Below are 27,136 nucleotides of genomic sequence, written 5' to 3'. Positions count from 1 at the left end.
ATGCTCCCATAGACATACACGTAAAAGATGCGTGCGGGGACAGTGGTGATTCTTAGAACACATATTCCGATTAAATTTCAGATTTTCGCGAAAAATTGTTCGGTTTTCACCACAATTTGCTTGGTTGTGGTAGCCCTGCCACGTTTCAAGCTTACTGAACACAGTCCCGGGCATAAATTTTTGTTTAGTGCGCTTAAAACAATTTTAAGCGGGGTGACAGTATTCGGGCCCCTGACGAGGTGCGGGCACCTCGCTATACTTCAAAATGCAACAAGTACAACCCAGGGAGGGCTTGCTTGTTATTTTTTTTTTTTTTAATGAGATAATGGTAAGCGGTATATCGGCCTGTGTCATTTCTGAAGAACTTTCATTGTACAGTCAGAAGAGAGAAAAGAAAAACCAGAATTTAAATACTAGCAGGATCCGTGCCATTTATATATATATATATATATATATATATATATATATATATATATATATATATACATATATATATATATATATATTCACAACAGTAGGTCAATATAAACTCCGTTGGAGACGTAAATTCGACGAATTTTCGCCCATAGGGCTTTGTCAAGTTGATACATTTGACACTTTATTTTGAAGCAGATCAAAATAAAAGATGCGTCGTCACTGTTATGGTAGCGCGTCCATAACAAAATGCGCACATACACAAATAGCGCACAAGGGCGCACATAGACAAATAGCGCACAAGGTAGGACGTCACAAAGAAAACTAGGAAGGAAAGGAAAATACAAGAACCGTACAAAATAGGACGTCACAAAGAACAAGGAGAAAGCACGTCACAAAGCAAGGAGGTAGAAATTTGCAGATGAGAGAGAGAGAGAGGGAGAAGGAAACGAAGATAAAAAAGGACGACGCATCTTTTATTTTGATCTCCTTCAAAATAAAGTGTCAAATGTATTGACTTGACAAGGCCCTATGGGCGAAAATTCGTCGAATTTACGTCTCCAACGGAGTTTATATTGACCTACTGTTGTGAATCTATACTTTCTTAGGACTCCGAGCAGAAACTATTTATTGCTGTTATATATATATATATATATATATATATATATATATATATAGCGAAGAATCAAGAAATAAACTAGTAATGCATTATTTCGCCAATAAGAATGAGTTTATTATATATGTGTATATATATATACACATATATATATGTTGCAAATTCACGTATTGGCTCCAATATAGCGAAGAATCAAGAAATAAACTAGTAATGCATTATTTCGCCAATAAGAATGAGTTTATTGAACAACTCAAATTTTCGGTGGCCTCCACCTTCTTCAGGAGTCTCGACGGGGAATGTCAATACCAAAACATAAATTGAACATGAAGAGCGCGCACTCATACACAGAATTGGTTGCTATGAGAGTGCGTACCCTTTACAGTGATGTTGCCATGTAGACGCAATGTAGTCAAGGTACCCCACGCATAAGGAGGAGGACATTGACATGTTTATTACGTAACAATGGTGTTAAATTACTTTGTATTATCACATGTTATGATATCGACATATGTACTCATCAACGTACCATAAGTTACAAAATTAGGTTAAAGAGCGCTCCAACAATTAAAATGTTTCATTACTTAAAATACAAAAATCATCGGTAGGAAGAAGTTGGTATAATAATTCCTGTTAAGAAACAGATGAAATCATCAATTACAAAAACCACAGTTCGGTGTCTCGCTGAAATCTAAACAGAGTTGAACATGCAAGTGTGAAATTGATTGACTCATACAACTGAGTGATAGGATGACAGTGTGAATCCATCAACAGAAAATAATACAAAATAAGAGTAAATTGATTATTAAGATGGAGACATGATATTCGCTATAATTCGTCATAATCTCAGACAGAATAACCAACAAATTTCTCTATCACAACACCAGTGGTAGTGAAACAGTTATCAATTAGAAAGATATTTTGCAAACAATATCTTATAATCCTCATCATGACTTATTCCTCTCTTTAACGGAAGAATGAGTAACCGTTTAGAATGGATAAATCCCTGTTCAACCCTTCACCTTGAAAGCTCTTACTCTTCACGATTACTCGTAACTCGGCGAGTTTTCTTTCCTCTGCTGATGTGCAATCTCCCCCGAAAATGCACACTCTGACATCCTTCAATGAGTGGCCGGGGAGGTTGAAGTGTTTAGCAACGGGAAGGTCGTTCCGATTTTTCAGGATTGACGATTTGGAACGCCATTATGAGAAAATGGTGAAACACTTCATGTGGCAGAAGTCACAAAAACTTGACCATCTAATCCAGCAATCCCCGTTACTTCGAGAAGAACCTTCCAGAGACGAACGGAACTCTGCTGAAATGGTTATCAATCTGTCGTCCTACGAGCTGATACAGGAAGAGAAGGAGACTCTACAACTTGGCCTGTCGTACTGCCCACCTCAACCCCTTGATGGCATTCGGCTATGTCAAGATACGGCAGATTTCAACCGACGAATCAAGCTGCGAGAGTTCTTCTCCGACAACGACAACAACGCTAACAAGCAGCCGAACAAGCTACACAAACCATCCACAGCCAAAGTTAAGTGGACTCCGCCGCCGGGAAGAAACTCCCACATCGACGCTTTCACTTCTAACGTCCAGCGTCATCTTGACAACTTTCTCCGAGACGTCCGGCAACCAGAGCTCAGTAAAACCGACAAGATAAGACGTGAGTCTATAAAATCACTCAAGAACAATAATGAGATTATTATCAAGCCCGCCGATAAAGGTGGCGCTGTGGTAATTCAGCACTTTCAGGATTACCATTCTGAGGCAGTGCGACAGTTGTCAGATAATAATTACTATGAACCTCTGTCAGAGGACCCCACTGATAAATTTCGTGAGAAGGCTACGGAATGTGTTAAGCATTTGACAGGTAATAACATATCTCTTCCTGAGAAGACTAGGGTTAGTCAATTTTACCTCTTACCTAAAGTACACAAGCTTCCTAAGATGGTGACGAGTGTAACTAAACAGGAAGCAGCAAGTTCCGATTCTATCATTGCAGCAGCCAAACAACATGCGATAATCCCACCAGGCAGACCCATTGTGTCCAGTGTCGGTTCCCTTACTGAACCAATGTCTCAATTTGTTGACGAGAAACTTCAACCATTTTTACCGAGAATCAAGCGTTACATCAAAGACACGACGGACTTCTTACAAAAGATAGAATCGGTTCAAGTTGCCCCTGGTTCGACACTCGTCACCATGGATGTTCAAAGTCTGTATATTAACATCCCACATGAGGACGGTGTACAAGCAATACGCCGCTTCCTCCGTGACCATGCTAATGAGGACGAGGCTGTAGATGTAGACACATTAGCTCAAATGACAGAATTCATTCTGAAACACAACTTTTTCCAGTTCGACGACAAGTATTATCTACAGAAAAAGGGCACTGCCATGGGAACTAAGATGGCACCGGCGTACGCCAACATTTTCATGGCTACCCTGGAGGAGGAATTTCTGTCAAGCTATCCTCAGAAGCCTACGGTATATGTTCGTTACATTGATGACATATTTATAATTTGGGATCACTCTGTTGAAGAACTGGCTGCTTTCCACCAGGCATTCAATTCATGCAATCAAAGCATCAAATTCACAATGGAAAGTTCACAGGAGAAGGTCCATTTCCTGGACGTATTGGTGTCGATAGACCAGGACAACCAAACGCTACAAACATCCGTGTACCGTAAACCCACCGACTCTTTCTCATATTTGAGATTTGACTCATTTCACCCACACCACATCAAACAATCGATTGTTTATAGTCAGATGCTTCGCTTCCGCCGAATCATCTCGGACGAGGATATGTTTGACAGAGAGATCCTTACACTTGGTAGACAATTCCTCAAACGAGGATATCCTCCAAAAATGATCAGGAATGCAATTCGTAGAGTAAAAGGGAAATCCCGAAGAGTTCTCCTCAACAAAACTAATTTGGAGGAAAACAAGGCACGCCTTCCATTCGTGACCACTTACCACCATGCTACCACATCTTTCGTGAAACAAATCAGACAAGAATGGCCTACACTGGCACTCGACCCCTAGTTAGGGAAACTTGTTGGAGATCAACCTCTGCACGCCCAGCGTCAGCCCCCAAATCTCAGAAAATTGCTTGTAAGTACCAAACTGGGCAAAATGAATTTCCATTCTTGGACAATAAAATTTGGAGTTTATATCCAAAACAATTATTATTATAAAAAAAAAAAAAAAAACTCCCAGCACCTTTACCACCGAGTGGTAACACACCATGTGCTAAGCCTAGGTGCCAAATTTGTAAACACCTTATTACTGACACTAGGGTGAAAATCTCCAACAATGTCACCCTCCGTCCACAGAGACTTACCTGCGATTCCAGTAATGTACTGTATTGTCTGATGTGTGCACAATCAGTGGCGTATCTGGGGGGGGGGGGGGCAAGAGGGGCACGTGCCCCGGGCGCCACTCCTTGGGGGCGCAAAAAAACGAAGAAGAAGAAGGAAAAAAAAGGAAAAAAACGAAGAAGAAGAAGAAGAAAAAAAGAAAAGAAGAAGAAAAAGAAGAAGAAGAAGGAAAAAAAAAACTCGCCCGGAAGGGGGAGGGAGAATGGTGAGGGGGGGGGGGGGCAGAAAACCAAATCAAACAAGATAAAAACAAAACATGATGATGACGCGGACAAAATGACAATGTTTATTGTGTTCACACAAAAATTCCATGTTCTGTGAGCTGAAATACAAAAATTTTCGGCTCGCTCGCTGCGCTCGCTCGCCAAAATTTATATAAAAAAGAAGGTAAGAACAAAACGTGATGGTGACAAAATGACAGTGTCTATTGTGTTCACACATGTCATTTTATATTTAGCAGGCAAAATGTTTCACGGAGCAGCGGCTGCAATTTCATTCGTTCTGAAGCGATCGCCAATTGGATCAAAAGACGGCGTCAACGGTTTCGAACATACGGGGGGGGGGGGGCGCAAAAAAACAACAAATCAAACAAGATAAGAACAAAACGTATAATGATGACGCGGAAATATACAAATTTCGGCTCACTCGCTCGTACTAATTTAGAGTATTTTTTCAAGTCCTCAGTTTGTTGGTATAAATCGTTATCTGTAAGGTCGTCACTATAATTATGAGATTCAATGAGCAAAAAAATGACAAGAATTCCATGTTTTGTAAGCTGAAATACAGAGATTTTCGGCTCGCTCGCTGCGCTCGCTCGCCAAAATTTATACGAAATTTATACAATACGTGATGATGACGAGGACATTTACAAATTTCAGCTCACTCGCGCGCACTAATTTAGAGTATTTTTTAAAGTCCTCAGTTTTTTGGTATAAATCGTTATCTATAAGGCCGTCACTATATCTTGATTAGAATTGTAAGATTTGGTAAGCAAAAAATGACAAGAATTCCATGTTTTGTAAGCTGAAATACAAAAATTTTCGGCTCGCTCGCTGCGCTCGCTCGCCAAAATCTATCAAAATTTATTACATTTAAGTCACCCTCAAAAGGTCCCTTTTAAGTGCTTGAAAAAGCATCATGTGGACTTTGTTTAAAGTTCCTACCGGGATGGGGTTGGGGTTGGGGTTGAACACTTTTTCAGAAATTAGGGGCGCAATTTTCGTGCTTGCCCCGGGCGCCGTTTTCCCTAGATACGCCACTGTGCACAATGCCCTCACGCTATCTATATCGGTGAGACCAGCACCAAATTCCGGATGCGCTTTAATAATCACAAATCGTCCATCCTGAAAAATCGGAACGACCTTCCCGTTGCTAAACACTTCAACCTCCCCGGCCACTCATTGAAGGATGTCAGAGTGTGCATTTTCGGGGGAGATTACACATCAGCAGAGGAAAGAAAACTCGCCGAGTTACGAGTAATCGTGAAGAGTAAGAGCTTTCAAGGTGAAGGGTTGAACAGGGATTTATCCATTCTAAACGGTTACTCATTCTTCCGTTAAAGAGAGGAATAAGTCATGATGAGGATTATAAGATATTTTTTGCAAAATATCTTTCTAATTGATAACTGTTTCACTACCACTGGTGTTGTGATAGAGAAATTTGTTGGTTATTCTGTCTGAGATTATGACGAATTATAGCGAATATCATGTCTCCATCTTAATAATCAATTTACTCTTATTTTGTATTATTTTCTGTTGATGGATTCACACTGTCATCCTATCACTCAGTTGTATGAGTCAATCAATTTCACACTTGCATGTTCAAATCTGTTTAGATTTCAGCGAGACACCGAACTGTGGTTTTTGTAATTGATGATTTCATCTGTTTCTTAACAGGAATTATTATACCAACTTCTGCCTACCGATGATTTTTGTATTTTAAGTAATGAAACATTTTAATTGTTGGAGCGTTCTTTAACCTAATTTTGTAACTTATGGTACGTTGATGAGTACATATGTCGATATCATAACATGTGATAATACAAAGTAATTTAACACCATTGTTACGTAATAAACATGTCAATGTCCTCCTCCTTATGCGTGGGGTACCTTGACTACATTGCGTCTACATGGCAACATCACTGTAAAGGGTACGCACTCTCATAGCAACCAATTCTGTGTATGAGTGCGCGCTCTTCATGTTCAATTTATGTTTTGGTATGGACATCCCCCGTCGAGACTCCTGAAGAAGGTGGAGGCCACCGAAAATTTGAGTTGCTCAATAAACTCATTCTTATTGGCGAAATAATGCATTACTAGTTTATTTCTTGATTCTTCGCTATACATACATATATATATATATATATATATATATATATATATATGTATGTGTAAGTAACAAAGCTGCAACAAAGTTCATGCTGTATTCACCAACGGTTTATTTCTTCACACAAATTTTCGAGCGTCTCGTCGCCCTTTCTCAATTGTTGATACTGAGAGAACAATAACAAAATTCAGCCATAACAATATATTGCAACCGTGTTACCAAGGATGCGCGCTTTAACGCATCAATGCTAGGCATCCTAACACCCAGCGCGCATCCTGGCAACAGTGCAATGTTACGTCATAATGAAATGACAATGAGTATAAAGCATACATGAAAAAACTTGGCACGACTGATACAGAAGTAATTCCTCTGAATACGCAGCTGCGGTGGTAATGTAAAAGCAGTGCATTATTTCTTTCAAAATTCAACATACACATAAATTAACTTTAATTCTAGTGTATAGATAATCTTTACATAATCTGAAATTATCATGATTAATATAAACATTCGATTTTTAAAATCAAACTGAATCGTCGTCACACTGATGGTTATGCAAAATATGTGCAAGCAGTTTACTATTCCTTTCAAACTGAACAGCATACACATACATTAACTTCCAAATTCTGGTGAGTAGATAGTCTTTAAATAATCTGAGACTATAGCATGAATATGAAATATGTGAAAAATCATATTTTTCTTCTTTTGATTAAATAGATACGTCACAATACGTCTCGGAGTGGAAAAAAAGACTGGTTCTAAGAAATGGTTAAAAGGAGCGTCAGCATTATATCACTCAAGCAATATAATGATAAGACCTATTGCAGCGGGGTAAACGGGAGAACATACAACAGTAAGCGGCGCACCTACTTGTAAAAAGTGTAGTTCGTGAGCCATGATAGATCTACGTTCATGCCCTGTCCCTGGAAGCTCCGTGTGCGGATGATTGTTTTTAGTTCTTTCACGTGTCTTTCTTCAAATGCTTCCATGTCCTTGTATAAAATGCAACATTGTAGATCTGTTAGTGTGTGATTTGTTTTGTTGAAGTGTTGTGCGACTGGATGTTGTGTTTGACTTCTAATTATGGTGCTTTTGTGATTGTTGAATCGTTGTCTGAAGTTTGTTGTTTCTCCGATGTAGACAGCCAGGGGACATTGTTTGCATGTAAGGCTGTATACTACATTCTTGCTGTTGCAGTCCCCTGACGTCGGATGGAGGGTGTGGCCGGAGCCAAGTTTGATATCTGTATCTGTGATTAGGTGAGCGCATATTTGACATCGTTTGTTTCCACATTTATGATTTCCAGTAGGATTGATTGTTCTGTTGACTCGAGATATATATATATATATATATATATATATATATATATATATATATATATAAATGGGAAAAAGTGCTTGATAGCTTAGACAGAATGATCTTCGAAGTGTTGTTAACCATCCACTAACAACGTGATATAATTGCACTACAAGGGCGCCAAAATAACAGCTGACTATTAAATACCGGTCGTCTCAGTGAGCTGAGCAACCAATTCAGGCATTTCAGGCGAGTAGCCGGTTTAACCAGTATGCGTTTATATGTGAGCAGGTGCTCGCAATGCGACAGAGAATCATAACGGCATGAAAATGTGGACAAACAGCAGTTCAAGTGCATGAAGCATAGATAAGCAGTAAATGGAGAGATTGGATAATGTGTCAGGTCGGTGAACCTAGCCTGTTAGGTGGTTACTGCTTAATGAACTGTCATTGGAATACCTTATTACAGATCACAGTCAGTTTTTGTTTTTATTTTATTTTATTATATTTTTTATAGTAATTATCAACTTGGGAATAAACTTTAAACTCACAATGACATAACGGTCAACGTCAACCAATTAAAATTACCAAATCAGTCACCATTGGTTCAGAGAACGTTAAAAGCATTGTCTTTAATGTTTCTTCTTTTCTTTTATTTTCTTTTTTGATAAAAAAAAATGACAAACGGTGGATCGACCAATGCCATTTTTTATTACTTTGAAATATTAAGGAAAAAGACAGTATTTTAATAGTTTTAGCAGAATCCTTGCCGCTCTGTTATAAATAGCGGATAATGCGTGTGAGACATTTTCACCCATAGCAGCACATGACCGGTCACCACCATGTGGTAAATTGTGCCATAAGTGGCTCCAAAATGAAAGCATTAATAGACTATTTATGTCAACTCAGTAGGCTAAGAAGCCAAATTAAATTACCAATTCAAGTCAGCATTATACATCAGTCAAGTGGCCAGTGAAAAAACCTAGCTTATGAGCATATGCTCATATTACAAAAGAGATAGTTATAACATCATAAAAATGTAGACAACCAGCAAATCGAATGCTTAAATGTGCTCATTGTAGGAAAAATATATTTTGAATGTCACAAAAATGTACTGTGGAAAATAATTCAATGCATGAAGCATAGGCTTTGATTTAATGATATAACTGTTCTGTGATCTTTAAAATACGGTGGCTTAGATTATAAACAGAACTATCACAGTGCCAGAGTGCTTCAAAATTACAACAAGTACAACCCGGGGAAGGTTTATTTGTGGATTATTTCAAATTAAAATAATGTTAGGGGGTATTTCGGACTGTGCCATTACTGATGAACTTTCATTATACAGTCAGAAGTAGGAGAAAAAACCAGAATTTAAATAGTACTAGCAGGATCCATGCCATTTTTATATAAATGGGAGATGGTGCATGATAGCTTAGACAGATCTTCTAAGTGTTGTTAACCCTCCACAAACAATGTGTTATAATTGCACTATAGAGGGCGCCAAAATAACAGCTGATTACTAAATACCTGTCGTCTTAGTGAGCTGAGCAACCAATTCAGGCATGTCAGGCAAGTAGCCGGGCAAAACCAGTATACATTTACATGTGAGCAGGTGCTCCTGATTCGACAGAGAATCATAACAGCATAAAAATGAAAATAAACAGCATTTCAAAGTGCATGAAGCATAAAGAGTAAATGTTGAGATTGGATAATATGATAGGTCGGTGAACCTATCCAGTAGGGTGGTTACTGCCTAATGAACCATCAGTGGAATATCTTGTATGCAAAACATAGTTATTTTTTTCCAATAATTAAACTTAGAAATAAACTTTCAACACTGACAATGACAGTCATAATGGTTCAGAGAACGGAAGAGTGTTGTCTTGAATGTTTCTTTTTACTTTTAGCTGAAATTAACGGCAAGCGGCATGTCGGCCAATACCATCTTTTTTAAAGATAACTTTGATATAAAAAAACACGTTTTTTTAAAATAGTTTTAGCAGAATCTTTACGGCTCTGGTATATTGATAATGAATAATGCGTATGAAACGTTTTCAACCATATAGCAATACATGACCAGTCACAAACTATGTGACAATATTGCGCCACAAGCGGCTCCAGAGAGAAAACGACAACAGACTATCTGTCAACTCAGTAGGCTGAGCAGCCAATTTAAATTACAAAATCAGTCAGCACCATGTATCAGGCAATTATTATATAGACAGTGAAATCCAGCATGGGAGCATGTGCTCATATTGCAGAAGAGATCATTATAATATCATAAAATTTGTATCCTTTTTTTAATAACTTTAAAAAGATTTTAGCAGAATCCATACCGTTATTGTATATGGCGGCGGACAACGTCTTTGATTGTGCTTAGAGCATTTTTCAACCGTTAATGTACATGTATTTTACCAACCACGAATCGTGTGACAAAAGGAAGTGGTGACAAAATGGCAACGACTACAAGCCATTGTAAGCCAGCTCAGCGAGCTGAGCGGCCAATTCGTTACCAGGGTATCAGGAATGTGACAGGTGCAAACCAGTACATTATATACGAGCATGCTAGAGACAGACAAAAAAAATATGCCGTATCGTAAAAACATCAGTTCGAAAGCATGAAGAAGAAAAAAAAAAGCAAACTAAAAGGAGGGGGAACAGCATTTCAGAAGTTTCATAAAAAAAAAAGATAAACCATTACCAATCATTAGTGTACATGAATATAGGCATAAGACAAATTCATGAGACTAAATCACGCTGCAAGTGGCGCCAAATGTAATAGACTATGTCAACTCAGCGAGCTGAGCAGCCAACTTAGGTCGCCACTGCATTAGGGAAGTTTACAGTCGGTCAAAACCGGTATATGAGCAGGTGTATGCTCATTTGCGAAAGAAATATTTGTAACTTTATAAGAACGTGAACAAACAGCATGCTTAATGCACAGTTTAGCATACAAGTCAAGACTGTAATATTGAATGATAGGTCAGGCTGGTATCCTTAACCGAAAGGGATCGTGGCATAATACACTATTGTTTTAATATCCGGTTTGCAAATTGAAAAAAAAAAATTGTTGGTTAACTCAATTTCGGGAAGATTTTCATTTTTATTTATTTATTTATCTATTTATTTATCATTATCATTATTATCTTATTTATTCATTTATTGATTTTATTTATTTATTTATTTATTTATTTTATTATCTTTTATTTTTTTTATTTTTTTATTTTTTTTTTGGGGGGGGGGGAGAATTCTTTATATAATTATGGATTAGAAGCAAACAATAAATGCAAAGAGTATGCAACCAGCATGTATTTATATGTTTTGTCACAGTTCAGTGCAGTATAAACGTTACAATTTGCCACACATCAGAAAAGGAAACAAAAATGGCAATGCCACCTGAAAGATGAATGTTTGTTGACTGTAATAGAAGCGTATAAAAGGTATGCGACTATGCATAATATGCAAAACAAAGACGTAGATCACACAACATCCCATTGGTATTTGTGCTACTACAATGACCACTCTGAGCATTGAAAAAATAAGGAAATGCGCGTAGCTATTAGCGGAATAATGTGGTCCATACGGGAACATAATATTATGGTGTTGACAGAAAAGTATTTCGGCAAATAAAATCAGGAGGAAATCAAAGGGTTGTATAGGGATATAGACTGAGGAGGGAATTGAGAGCAAAATCATTGAGTGTAAGACTTATGCCATGTTTTAGGGCAGTAACAACGCTGTAGAAATGTGGATTTATGACCCCTGTAATAAGCTGCAGATTGAATGATCTGGTAAAGGGAAGTCGTTTGAAAATATAACCAATTGATATGAGGCACTTTTTTTTTTTTGGCCGATGTATGCATCAATAACGTCTATGAGCAGGAAGGCAAAATAAAACTCGGCTTCATGAGAATGTTATTTTTTTTTTTGCCAATGTATACATCGATACAGTCAATGAACAAAAAGGCAAAATAATACTCAGCTTTATAAGAAAACACTTAACAAACTAAATCGACTATTCCAATATATATTTATTAGAGTAATATTATTTATGAACTCAATGATAAGTTACTGTGCAATTAACCCTTGTCAGGCACAGTTTCAGAAAAGGGAGGGATACGATTATTTTTTGTCAGAAAAGAAATAGAAATGGAAGTTATAAAACTTAAGTTCACAAATTAAGTTATCATATATACTTACAAAAGATAATTCATCAATCTCTATAGTTAAGTCTATTTGTTTATTACTAAAAATGACAGGAACTTTTTTTTTTTTGTCCCATCATTATCAGATTCAAAATTATTGTAATCAATAGATTCAATTTATGAAACAAAACAATAAAGTTGCATTTATAAACATAGTAAAAGAAGATGAAAGCTTGACATACATTGACATATGTAAAAATGCTAACCTGTTCTTTTCCCTTCCAATATTAATTCATTTTCTTTTTTACTTTCCTGACTCACTGTAGGTCGACCAAGGATCTGGACGTCCCTCTTCTTGCTTTTTCCTAGTTTGGAGGATGACTTTGGTTTTGTTGATGATGATTCTGGTGGATACTTTCTGCTGCTGTCGAAGTTTGTACGCGATGGCTGCGAGCCTGCCTCTTTCTCGCTTCATACTCGGGGGTAGATCAGAACGGATCGTGATCCGTTCGTTGGAGACTTTGGTGGCGCCAGGTGAAGCAGCTCCGGGTGCGGCCGCTCTTGGCGGGTCCTCTCGCTGTACCGGCCTCTCGAAAGCTCGGAGAACGCTATACCGCGGTTCACCATTCGGCTGAATCGGACAATGATGGGGTCCGGGGGTTGTTCGCTCAGTCACTCTGGTTTTCCCTGAGATTCCTCGTGCGAGGCACTCGGTGTGCATTGGTAAGAGCTATTTTCTCCACCTGGTCCTGGGCAACCCCAAGGAGGTTTGCGAAGACAGTGTAGACTGCTTCGTAGACATTTTCGTTGCTTTGTGGGGTGACGCTGTATATGAGTAGATTTAGTTTCCTGTTGTGAATCTCGTAGAGCAGCATTTTTTCTTCCAGATCATATCGTACTTTGTCTATTTCTTTTCTCAGGTTGGGCCCAACTTGGCATTATCGTGAAATTTGTCACCAGTGACAAATTTCCACGGCCGGACAACTTCGCCTTTGACAGCTAGTATAGAGCTCGCGTATTGCGCTGATTAAAGTGACTCGTACTCACGCAATCACAGTTGATCGGTACGGTGGGGGTCGCGATTGGCAACCTTTCAAATCGCTCGTTCGTTGCGCGATCTCAAGCATGATTATGCGTTTAAATTATTCAAGTCGTCGACTGTTGCGCGATCTCATTTCAAGTCAACTGTTACGTGATTTCTGTCACCATCACTTTTCGTACTGAATAAATCGTAATTAACCAGTTATTCCATCAACCCCACTTTTCCCTTCTCAGTCTTCATGATCACTCTGCCACTTTTAGAATGTTGCTATCCCATGTGCACATAATATTATAGGCGAATCACAATACTAGTATACAACACGACTCATAGATCACAATCAGCCCATATGCTCCTAGCTTGCATCAAAATATCCCATACGCGGTGACAAATCCACTATCAGTATTAAAGAGAAATTCCTTGACCTTCAAACACTAAATAAGTCGTGGATTGTGTTCTGATTTATCCATGTTAGATAGGATGCATTGATAGGGATTAAATTTATCACCACCGCTTTCCTACTAAACCTATCGTAATTATAACCTGTTTACTCCATCAACCCCACTTTTCCCTTCTGTTCAAGACCACTCTGCCATTTCAGAATGTCTCCTATCCAACATACAGTGTAGGAAACTCTATATACTGATCGTGGAATTTGTCACTACCACTTTCCTACTAAACCTATCGTATTAACTTGTTTATTCCATCAACCCCATTTTTCCCTTCTCTTCAAGACCACTCTGCCACTTTCAGAATGTTATCCTATCCAACATATATACGAATCACAGTAGGAAACTCTCTATATACTGATCGTGGAATTTGTCACCAGCCCGTGTTAACTGGCACCCAAATCCCATAGGCGGTGACAAATTCCACGATTAGTATAACTAATCGTGGAATTTGTCACCAGCCCGTGTTTACTGCGTGGCGTTCCTATAGCCGGTGACAGATTCCGCGATAGGCCCTAGATAATACCAGGAAACTCTCGACCAAACTCTCTGTCGTTGAATTTACGGCCACTCCTGAACTAAATAAATCGTAATTAACCTGTTTATTCCATCAACCCCACTTTTTCCTTCTCTTCAAGACCACTCTGCCACTTTCAGAATGTCTCCTATCCAACATAAACGAATCAGAGTAGGAAACTCGCTATTTACTGATCGTGGAATTTGTCACCACCACTTTCCTACTAAACCTATCGTAATTACCCTGTTTATTCCATCAATCCCACTTTTCCCGTCTCTTCAAGACCACTCTGCCACTTTCAGAATGTTATCCTATCCAACATATACGAATCACAGTAGGAAACTCTCTATATACTGATCGTGGAATTTGTCACCAGCCCGTGTTAACTGGCGTCCAAATCCCATAAGCGGTGACAAATTCCACGATTAGTATAACTAATCGTGGAATTTGTCACCAGCTCGTGTTTACTGCGTGGCGTTCCTATAGGCGGTGACATCCGCGACTCTCGATAAACTCGCGCTGCTCGTGGAATTTGTCTCCATACCACTTCCGAACTAAATAAATCGTAATTAACCTGTTTATTTTCCATCAACCCCACTTTTCCCTTCTCTTCAAGACCACTCTGCCACTTTTAGAATGTTATCTTATCCAACATGAATAAAATAGATCACAATCCACGACTTATTTAGTGTAAGGAGACTTGGTAAACTCTCTATATACTGATCGTGGAATTTGTCACCAGCCCGTGTTAACTGCAGCCAAAATCCCATAGGTGGTGACAAATTCCACGATCAGTATATAGAGAGTTTGCCGAGAGTTTCCTATATACTGATCGTAGAATTTGTCACCACCTATGGCATTTTGGATGCAGTTAATACGGGCTGGTGACATATTCCACGATCAGTATATAGAGAGTTTCCTATGAGAATTTTTACTTACAAATAAAAGTTAAAGTGTCTGAGCATTCATCGTCCCGTCAGGAGATAGTGTATCAATAGGGAAATGCGTGTTGGAAATCTGTCACCGCTTGCCTCTTGTATGAGGGGAGCTTCGCACGCACAGAACAATAGCTTTCATTCAAAATCACGGAAGCGTGCAAGCGGTCTGATATTAGGGTACGTGTTAAAAGATGTCACCAGTGACAGAAAACACGATATGGCCGTACAACTTATTATCTTCAACTTCGGCGATCCTATCCGAGGTGTCAGCTACGCTGTGCTCCATTTCTGTAATGTTCCTTTTGATTTCAGCTAGGTCTCTCTTAAAGGAAACCACTTCCGAAAGGACAGTGTCCATTTTTATTGTGATAGTTTCTTTCAGATCAGTCATCATGGACATAAGCTCCCGTATGGACGGTTCGCTCTGGTCCTTCGTAGCCTGCTGGGCGGGGCCGCTAGGATTGCTGGGTTCCTTGGGCCGTACGGAGGGATCTGGCGATTCATCACGAGAAGACACGCCAGTCGCATTTTCTTCAGTTTCTATTTCATTTGGCTTGGTTTTTGAGCGAGTTTTATTTCCAGTTTGTTTTCGAAGATTGAAGTCTCTCTTTTCCTTCTCACGTTCAGACATCATTCTCGGTAGAGATGTGAAAAAGTGAGGTGTATGTGAATTCCGGGGAAGTAAAAGTCAAGTGCACGCCAGAACTACGTTCGTTCACTCCGCCATCTTACGTAAGAAAGATAAGAAAGAATTGAATTGAATTGAATTGAAACCATATTGCCCTCGTCTTCGACTCTGGCAATATTCTATCAGTTTGGGCAATATTTTCTGCTATCTCCCTCAAGGCCAGTCAATATTATATGATTATTCTCCCAATAGGTCTACAGTACATATTGCTAATGTGTGATGACATCTTGACATGACTGCAAAAATAATAATTATCTGGTAGTTGTTTGTCAATTAAGATCCGTTAATATTACCATAAACATGCTATCTGCCAATTTTGATGAAAATCCGTCATAGACTTTTAAAGCAGAAGCTGAAAATGTGGAAAATCCCCCTCCTCCCCATCAACCCCCCCCCCCCCCGATCTGGGCACCCCTGGATTCGCCATAATCAGACGTGAAATTAATGTCTTCATATCACTAACTTACCTCTGTCTTTTCCGGTTTGACAGAAGAAGATTAAAAAATTTCAGATTAGGGATCTGAAGCTTCATCTTCCTCCCCCCCCCCCTGCGATTGGGGGGGGGGAGGGCTCATTTTAACAAATAAAGATAATATCACCGTAAAGACGCTATCTGATAAGTTTAGTGATAATCTGTCGTGAGATTTATCGAGAAGATGCTGAAAATGTGGACAATCCACCTCCTCTGCGTCACACCCCCCCCCCAAATCAGAGCACCCATCTATCCGCCATATCAAAAAATGAAATTTCAGTCATGAATGTCTTCAAAGCACTAACTTAGCTCTATCTTTTTCGGTTCGGCAGAAGAAAAAAAATCTTCAGGGCCGCTGAGGCTTCAACCCCAAGGGGGGGGGGGGGCCCTCATTTTAAGAAATTACGACTATATCACTATAATAAGATGCTATCTGCCAAATCTGGTGAAAATCCGTTGTGGGGTATACAAGAAAATGTTTTTAAAAAAAGACAGGTGGTCGCTATAGACAGGTGGTGGCAAGGACATGTGGTAAAGGTAGTAGTGATTCATCCACAGGTTTGACTGAGAGTTTCTCTTCTATCTATACATAATATAGGTGAAATGAACGGTTTGCACATTTCCCGGCAAAATTGAACATTTGCACATTTCCCGGCGTCACGTTTGCACATTTCCCGTCGATGATTAGAGATTGGCACATTTCCCGGCAAGACGTTTGCACATTTCCCGGCGTTTGCACCTTTCTCGGCTCCACATACTTAGGATAGGATCTGCGCTTTCTGTTATCTACTGTGTTGTACTGTACATCTAATACGTACGTACCTGTCCACAATATGGACGTGGAGTGTCAAGTGCGCGGGGTGCGTAGGATGGTACGGTACGAGTAGAGTATACGAAGTATATAGACTGGTAGGACTAGATTTTTTTGTTTTTCCATAATCTTTTTTGATTCCATATTCAGTTCAAATAAATGAGAAATAAAAATACATACATACTTCAATGAACACAAATCAGCTTTACATAATACAGCAATAATCAGTGAAATCAAATCCAGCTGTACTTTTCAGCGAACCAAAATATTCTTAAAAAAAGAAATCTTGACACATAAATAAAGCACTCAAATGGAATCTATTTCCATTTTGCCTCTCCCACCCCATCCAGTGGTTGAAACCAATGTCCTCCACCCCTCTCTACCGCTCCCCCTCCATCCTCATCCTTCCCATCATTTAATTCTCTACCCCTCCCATCCCACCCTCCCTTCCTGTGGCTCCGGGCACTTCCATACTAATACTTCAAGAGGTATTCCAGTCCAAAAATAAGTTAGTCTGATAAAAAAGAGTGAAATCTTACGAGTTCAGTGGTAAAAATTTGACTGAAATCGGATGAAAATAAGGGTGTCATGAAATTTTGAAGTTTTGCTAATTTCTGCGAAACAGTTCTTGTAAAGTGGATATGAATATGCAAATGAGTGAGCTGACCTCATAACCTCACAATTTTCCATTGATCGTGTACAAAAAATGACGAAAATTCAGTATTTCTGTCATTGAAGTCTGAAACATATTTTATTCCTGGTTGAATAACTTCAGAATAGTGATCAGATATAATTATCAGGATTTGAGCCTCGGACATAATTGCGTTTGAATGGAAAAAAAAGAAGAAAAAAAAACAAAAACAAACACCAGAATCCACGGGGTTATCCTGACCGCCGAAATGCTCAAAATTTCAGCAATCAGCACCAGCACTATGTACTCCCTTTGCACAATAAAAACTGCATATAATTTTCAAATTTTGTGCCATTTGGATAGATTTTAACATATCCAAAGAGAACATTTCATTGTCTGTCATAAGCTGGTTGCATGAATAAACTCCTCATGGGTCTTCACCAATTCTAAAACACTGAATTTGACATTCCTATTTCTTGTAAAATCTCTTCTTGTAAAATCGAAAATCTGATTGTATTTTTTTTTTTTTTGGGGGGGGACATACAGCAGTATGTCCCCAAAAACACCCAATATGATTAAATTGTCTAAATGCTACTTCAGGGTCTTAAAATATAACATTTTAGCTCTGCTTTGCAGAAATCCCCATTCGATTTGGTTAAGCGCTCACAGAGATATGTGGATTGTTGTAAAGCATGTCATGAGTCTGATTCTTCCAAGTTTAGCACTTCGATGATCTTGTGTGTGAATACAATTAATAGACACAACTTGGAGGGAAGAGATTCCTGACATCCTCTACAAAATTCTTCATTTCTCTTTGACCACTGAAGCAAATCGAATGGGGTTTTCTGTAAAATGTGGGCAATGAGTTATAGTTTCATACCCTGAATTTGTATTTAGATAGATTCAATATTTTTACAGATATCATTGCGGAGGGGCCCGTTGTAATTTTTTTTTTTTGGGACATGCGGTACAGTGTACGTTCTGTATCAAAACTTGTAGCATTCGAGCACAGTTTAACATACTAAAAGAAGGAGGAGAAGAAGAAGAAGAAAAAGAAGAAGAAAATCTCATTATACTAGGTGTTACAAAAAAAATCCCACTTTTGATCCTTAATAGTTCAAAAACTATAATTCATACGAATTATGAAAAAAATCCCACTTTTGATCCTTAATAGTTCAAAAACTATAATTCATATGCCGCTGCATTAACGGAAAGACTTTCTATTTACGTGCATATCTGATTATACCTAGACTGCACTTACCTTTCAACCTTGATATTGACAATGACATCAGTTGGCCGCATCTTGGTTTGTTTTTTTGTTTTTGTTTTTGTTTTTGTTTTTGTTTGTTTGTTTTGTTTTTTTAACTGAACTTCTTCCCCATAGAGCACTATTGATCAGCAGAGTATCATTTATTTCCGCTTCTGACGAATTAAACAACATACCAGCTTACATTTAAATCAAATTCTAAAAATTTCGTATAAGATAAACAAACGGCTGATGTTTTTGACGATCGGGACAAATTCAATTGGTCTGGATTTTCCTAAACTACCAGTAGATAATGTATACAGAATGAATTCTTTATTTTTGTCAAAACAGTGTCCGTGCACAGTTATAAATCACTCAAGAATGTTCCGTTTGCACTCTTGTAAACTTGTGAACCCTTTCATTGTAGTTTGACACAAGAATTTTCCTCCAGATGTACATTCCTCCTTCATGTCTCACCTTCACAAACTATCTCTACGTAAATGCATAGACGTTCGAAGGGGCTTGTCAGCATGACTCTGTAAAACAACCAATCTAATTTTTTACCTTAACTGTTAGAACACCTCGTTCGTATGCTATTATTGGAGTAATTATATTTCTGTTATTACCATATAAGCGCCTTGTCTTCTTTTATAATCATTGTTATTTCATATTACGCATACGAATTTACCTCACCAACGTTAAGTGTAGGAGGATTCCATTTACTTTTGTAGACATAAATTTAGCGAGACTATATGATGTAACATTTGTTCTATTGTATAACGTAAAAATGTATCAGTATCATTATTGTTATTATCAACTCACATGCACTGCACACCCCCACATATGCACACACTCACATTTACATTCACGCACAGACATTGCAACGTACTACACAAAAATACATGGACCCAGAACAACCATTCTCAACTTTCCACTCAAATCCTCATAATGGCTCATAACAACAATCATCCTGACCAGGGTATCATAAGTAATCACAGTAAATACTACACTATCTCGGATTTCAATAATATGTTCAAATCTTCACTTGATTCCACTGCAAGTCATGTTAATAATTCCCGTAGTAATTCCACAAATAGGAATGTTGACACTAATTATAACCCCATTAAAGATTTTAGCTTATTCTACTGGAATGCTAGAAGCTTAAACAAAAATTTTGATTCATTTGAACTACTTCTTTCTTTACAAAATTTTCCCTTTTCCGCAATCGGTATAACTGAAACTTGGCTAGGGCACACGTCTCCAAATTTGTTTAGCCTTGATAGATATAAAATATTTCGCTCTGATCGTAAGAGAGGTAGAGGGGGAGGGGTAGCCCTATTTATATATATATAACGAATTGCGAGTAAAAATAAGAACTGATATTGATATTGAAGGTTGTGAAAGCCTGTTTGTGGAAATCATCAATGATAAAATGCAAAATAAGATAATTGGTGTTATATACAGGCCACCAAATTATAAAACCGAAACGTTTTTAGAAAATTTTGATGAATGCCTCATCACGATTACACAAGAAAATAAGGAAATTTATATTATGGGCGACTATAATATTGACATGACGAAAATAGATACTTTAGCGGTAAAATTAAAAACTATTCTTTTTTCATATGCTTTCCATTCCCATATTAATAACCCAACAAGAATATCCCAAACATCTAAAACCTTGTTGGATAATATTTTTTTCAAATAACTTTTCTGTAAATAAATTCATTAATGGTATCTTATATTATGATATATCTGATCATTTACCGATATTCATTATTCTTCGTTATTCTGAAAACGTCAAAAGTATTTCAAAACCCAGGCCAATAATGTACAGAAAAGAATCAGACGAGAATATTGAATTACTTAATCTTGACTTAGTGAAGGAAGAATATTATCATTTTTACTTTTTGTTAATGATATGCCGAATAATGCACACTGTTGTGATCTAGCTTTATACGCTGACGATACTTGTTTATTCACCTCATCCAAAGATCTAAGGGACATTACAAGAAAATTAAATGAAGATTTGTTGAGTCTGTCAAATTGGTTAAAAGATAATAAGCTTATGGTTAATCCAAAGAAATGCGAAGTGATGTTTATTGGTTCACGCCAAAGGCTACAAGAGTTAATAACCTCTTTAATGATTGCCATGTTTATATAGATGACAGTGAAATTAGAAAGGTTGAAGCTTGTAAGTATTTAGGGATTGTTATTGACCAAAACCTTTTATGGCATAATCAGGTCGATCATGTTAAGAAAAAAGTTATTAAATGTATGTATCTTCTCAAGAGATTGCGGCCGTATATTAGTAATGACACTGCTTTGTGATTCTATAAATCAGTTTTGCAATGTCACTTTGATTATTGTAGTCCGGTTTGGGCAAATGCCTCCAAATCTTACCTTTCGCAATTACAAATACTGCAAAATAGATCACTTCGTATTGTTATGAATGTTGATTATATGCATCTTCTGATAATTTATATGATACATTGAAATTAGATCGGCTATATGTGAGATGGGCTAAACAACTAGCATGTACAATGTACCGTTCATTACATGAATTATACCCTCCCTATTTAAATCAAATGTTTTGTTTTCGACAGACTACTTATAGCACAAGGTCCGGCCCATCCAAATTGAAACTCATTCAACCGAAGACCAACTATGGTAAACGGTCCCTATCTTATCGAGGGGCCAAACTTTGGAATGAGCTTAATTATCCTTCAACAATTGTATCAATTGAAGCATTCAAACGCTACGTAAATCACAGCCCCGATATACCTATTTTTGCAGGATAATGAGTCAACGAAATTAGTAGATTATTTGAGATTGTACAAGAACGATTTTTCTCACCCATCCCCCACCCCCATTCCTCGATTTTTGATGTTGATTATATTATATGGTTTCTAATTTCTTAGTATGTAGGTTTTTTTTTTTCCTTAGTTAAAATTGTATAGCTTATGCCATTCTGGCTTTTTTATGTAATTTCAGTTGTATATTATTGATTGATTCGTTGTTTGTACTGATGGCATGTTTTGTATTTTGGTTGGACCCCTGTGAAAACCAGCTTTTAGCTGACCAGGGCAATCCATCCCATGAGTGGAGAATAAATAAATAAAAGAAGTGTATCTTCAAAATAACGCCGATAAAGCTTATGATATTTTCCTAGATAAACTTTTATATTATTATCATCGAAAAAAATTCCTTTAGTTAAGAAAAAAACACGTAGAAAGAACAAACAGCCCTGGATTACAAAGGGAATCATCAATTCAATAAAAACCCGTAATAAATTGTATAAACTGGCAATTACTACCCACAATACAAAACATTTTACAGATTACAAAAAGTATAGAAATATACTCAGTAACTTGATTCGTATTTCTCGTAAAATGTATTATTCTGATAAGTTTGATAATCAAAAGGATAACGTAAATGGCTTATGGGAAACTATATATGAAATAACAGGTAAAAATAATAAGGAAACATCGTCCGTTTTTTATAATGACAACAAAGAACTCACAAACCCTGATGAAATATCTGATGCTTTTAACTCATACTTCGTAAATATTGGCCCCCAATTAGCTTCAAAAATAAAAAACAAACATGTTCATTCAAACTTTACTGAATTTCTTCCACCAAACTGCGACAAATCCCTTTTCTTTACCCCAACAGATGAGGAAGAAATACTGGAGATTGTTAACAGATTAAAGCCAAGTAGATCTAGTGGCCATGATGAAATAAGTGTTTATATACTGAAGAAAATCATCAAACAAATAACCACACCTTTATCTTACATTTTCAATCTTTCACTGTCTTCTGGAATATGCCCAAACTCATTAAAAATTGCGAAAGTAGTTCCAATTTTCAAAAGAAAAGACGACCCTTCTCTTTTAACAAATTATAGACCAATATCGTTATTACCTAGTATTTCTAAAATTCTGGAAAAAATTATTCATAAACGCCTGTACATTCTTCATGTAAATGACCTTCTTATACCTAATCAGTTTGGATTTAGAAAGGGCCATTCCACCGATTTAGCTATAATTTAATTGTTAGATAAGATTACTGAATCTTTTGCAAATAAAAAACACTTTATAGGAATTTTCATGGATTTATCAAAGGCTTTTGATACCATAGATCATGATATATTGATTTACAAATTAAAAAGATATCGTATTCGTGGTTTAGCACTTTCTTGGATTATTGATTATTTATCCAACAGAAAGCAATATGTACTATTTAAGTCATCCAAATCTCCGAATTCTAATATTGTATGTGGTGTTCCCCAGGGATCAATTCTTGGCCCCCTACTGTTCCTTGTATATATCAATGATGTAATAAATACATTAAAAACTCTTAAATTCATACTTTTTGCGGATGATACTAATATTTTTTTTTCTCCCATGAGAACCTCGAAACACTGTTTAATACTCTGAACACGGAAATAGACAAAGTCTCCCAATGGTTTATATGTAATAAATTATCCCTTAATGTCTCTAAAACAAATTTTACACGTTTCAAACCTACTGCTTCACAGAACATTAACAGCAGTTATAATATTAATATTGATGGATTATCCTTAACTGAAGTAAGATCTACTAAATTTGTAGGAATTATAATTGACTCGAGTTTAACTTGGAACGATCACATTCATAATATCCACACGTCTGTCTCAAGAACTGTAGGAATTTTATATCGACTGAAAAACTTCATTTCTCAAAATTCCCTGACTATTCTATATAATGCATTGATCTTACCACATATCACATACTGCAATATCGTTTGGGGAAACTGTGGCTCAACTAAAATTAATCCAATTCTTACCCTCCAAAAACGTGCTGTACGTTTGATTACCAATTCCCGTTACTTATCCCCATCCAATCCCCTATTTCGTCAACTAAAAACACTGAAAATTGAGGATCTTCACACCTTTAAAATCAAACTGCTGTTTTTATGTATAAATATACATTTAATTGTCCTCCAAAAATTTTTGATGGTTTCTTCACTCCAAATTCCACCGTTCATTCATATCCAACACGTCAGTCGTCCGATTACCATCTCGAAAACCCCAGAATCATTTTAGCTCAAAAATCATTAAAACATAATGGACCAGATATTTGGAATTCTTTACCACCTAATTTAAAACAATGTACGTCGTTGAACATTTTCAAACGAGAACTAAAAAACACCCTCATAATCCAGTATACTTCTGACACATAAATATTCATACCACCTGGTCAACAAACACCCTAAACAATGAGTTCACGGCCATAACTGAAGTAACATTCACCTCATCACACTGATACACAAAATAACACTCAACGTACAAACCAAGATTCATCCCAACACAATGCACACCGCATCACTGCACCGCACGTCCTTCACACAATTACTTCCCACTCAGTGAGTGGCAATATTTTCTTTATGTATCTCTTTATTGTGCCCTTCGCACAATTACCCCCCACTCAGTGAGTGGCAAGATTTTCTTTATGTATCTCTTAACTGGGGCCATCTTCCTCGTCAAGCTTAGCTTATGATGATGGTCCCCTGCATTTCATTTTTATCATTTCCTATTGCTTCCTTTCATATATGATATTCGTTCTTGAAAAAAAGAAAATGTATGTAAGATCCAAACGTTACGAATATTAGCTGTGCAAATGACTATGTAAGTATTTTGTTGATTTGTTGATTTGTATTGATTTTGAAATGCAGAAATAAAAACTGAACTGAACTGAACTGAACTGATATCAGAAAACACTGGCATCGATATGAACAATAACTGAATAGTGTACAATTTTGTTGGAAGGCAATTTGAAAATGAAAGCATAAATCAGTTACATTAAATTCAAGATTCATTTTTAAGTTAGGATTCAAAAATTAGCTCTATTTTCAACCCTCTATACAAAATTTCAACTTTACACAGGCGTCAATTGGTGTGTATGGGAGTGTGGGGCTAACACCCAGACACTGATCCTGGACAATGGCCAGGGCTTGAATGCTCTATTACATATTCATGAGAAATTCTACATTGACAGCTAGTCTCTATTCATCCTGAAATGTAGTGTATGCAAGCAAGTGTATGAAAACATGTGCTTATTTTTCATGTGCATTCATTTTACCCTTTGCCATTAATTCAGACTAGCAGTGCCCAGGGCAATCAATCATAATCAAAATCTGAATAAAGCATGCATGTGCCTTGGAGCAAGAGACCAGAGCCTAGTCAGCAGAGCTCTGAGAGGTGGCATTCGTGGTATTCATGTCTATTGTTCAGGGTCATTGTAAGCAAAAACATACACATTATTGGTTCCTGAGTAAAGTTCAACTTTGTACAGCGGGCTAAAATTTGACCAAAATCTGGAATTTAACTTCAAAATTAATCATGGATCTATTGAAACTGATTTATGCTTTCATGTTCAAATCACCTCTAACTGAATTGTACACTATTCAGTTATTACTCTTTCAATGACAGTGTTATCTGATATATAGTTTTCGAAATATCAAGGATCAAAAGTGGGAAATATTTTTGTAACACCTAGTGGTACGGTGGCGTGACATACATGATGTCCCATAAGAATAAAACAGACTAGTTTTCAATACTATTTTCAGTTTATATGACACACACTTTTAACTTCGTTCTAGTTATTGACGGTTCTTTTATCACCTTTGTTTCTCAATATTAAAAGCGTCTAATGACATATGTTATCAACTGTTCACTTTTCCATGATAAATCAAAAAGCCTTAAAGTCACCAAACTCCAAAATGACAGAGAGAGAGAGAGAGAGGGGGGGGGGGGGAGGTGGGAGGAACAGAGGTCTTTTCTTTCTGGCTTCAAAACTCAAAAGACAGCTTAAACCCAACCTTCAAACATTATACATCCTTTCGTGGAACAGAAAAAAAAAGAAACAAAAAAATTGTCCTCACCGCCAAACTGCTCTCAACCTCCGCGATCAGCGCCCGTGCCACCACACCCTATTATAGTCCAGCGGGCGACGTATTTTTAGCCTGAATCAGTCCTTGATCGTTAGTCAATAGAGGGCGCGACTCAGGAGAGTTGCTAGTCGGTGGGTGTGGTAGACGACCACACCCACCGGCTAGTAGCTCTCCTGAGTCGCACCCTCTATTGACTAACGATCAAGGACTGATTCGATACCACTGTACGCATGGCCTTCAGACAGAATGAAAAGATCTCATCGTCTATAATACTCGTAAGCTTTGTTACATGAAGACGTACCCTATGAAACGTCAAGAATTCCACGGCACTGAAACTGCCGAGACATTGAAACTGACATCCCTATCTCTTGTAAACGTCAGTTCCATCACATACAATTCACTGATCGCAACATAATCCCCGAAATATTTCACCGGCATCTGCGTACTGTTAACATTCTCGTGGTCTTTATTTTCTGGCACTAAACATCCACATACCATGGTATTCAAAATTCAAAAAGAAAGGAGGAAAAAAACAACAACAACTTAAGCCTCACGTTCAATCGTTATACATAACTCTGCTGCATACCCAAACAATAGGTCGAGCTGGCAGCTGAATGCTTGAAACTTCAGCGATAGACCAATTCGTAATTCCACTTTGCGCATGAACAGAAAAAGGTCATTTGTACCAACAGGCATTTTGGTTTGTAAATTCACTGAGATAAGCATCTGTGATGCGATTATTATTCATGTGATCCTTATCTAAATGGTACTTGCCAGCACATCCACCAGACAGCAAGAATGGTATTTCGCAATATAAAAGGAAATAGGCTGTTATTGCATTCAATACAAAACAATGAAATGGATGCCTGCTAAATTGTCAACTGATGGAGTATTCTGATCACCTGCTCTAAACGCAAGCTCATTCTTTGTTTGAACATGAATTCTATAAATTGTTACGTCGGGCAAGCTTATGCATTATGCCGCTTTTAATACGAGTGAAGTACCTAACCAACTGAGAAAAAAAGAAAGGTCATTTGTACCGATGTGTACATGAGCTAATTACGAACTAGCTTAGGAGCACCGATGCCACTCCCTATACACTTTACATAATAGGACAGAGTGTTCTTTTCGTTTGAACACTCTGCCAATTCCACAACGGAATTGTAACAATCTTGATTCCTTCAACACTCAACTGAAGACCTTTTTTTTTTTTTTTTTTTTCCAGCAACTTTG

The 27,136-nt window shown here is 37.5% G+C and overlaps 1 protein-coding gene across 1 annotated transcript; it reads left to right on the top strand.

Annotated features, from left to right (window-relative positions):
• Window positions 1-2,240: 2,240 nt before the first annotated feature.
• On the top strand, window positions 2,241-4,079 carry LOC140237937 (uncharacterized). The gene has a single exon (XM_072317866.1). The coding sequence runs from the start codon at window positions 2,241-2,243 to the stop codon at window positions 4,077-4,079; it is 1,839 nt and encodes a 612-aa protein (XP_072173967.1).
• The last annotated feature ends 23,057 nt before the right edge of the window (window positions 4,080-27,136 follow it).

Source organism: Diadema setosum, chromosome 14 (genome assembly GCF_964275005.1).
Source record: "Diadema setosum chromosome 14, eeDiaSeto1, whole genome shotgun sequence".
Lineage (NCBI taxonomy): Eukaryota > Metazoa > Echinodermata > Echinoidea > Diadematoida > Diadematidae > Diadema > Diadema setosum.
The sequence above is the reverse complement of the archived record's forward strand: the minus strand, read 5'-3'. Positions and strand labels throughout refer to the sequence as shown.

Excerpts from the sequence above, each read along its gene's own strand:
- LOC140237937 (XM_072317866.1), top strand. The coding sequence starts at position 2,241 with ATGGTGAAACACTTCATGTGGCAGAAGTCACAAAAACTTGACCATCTA.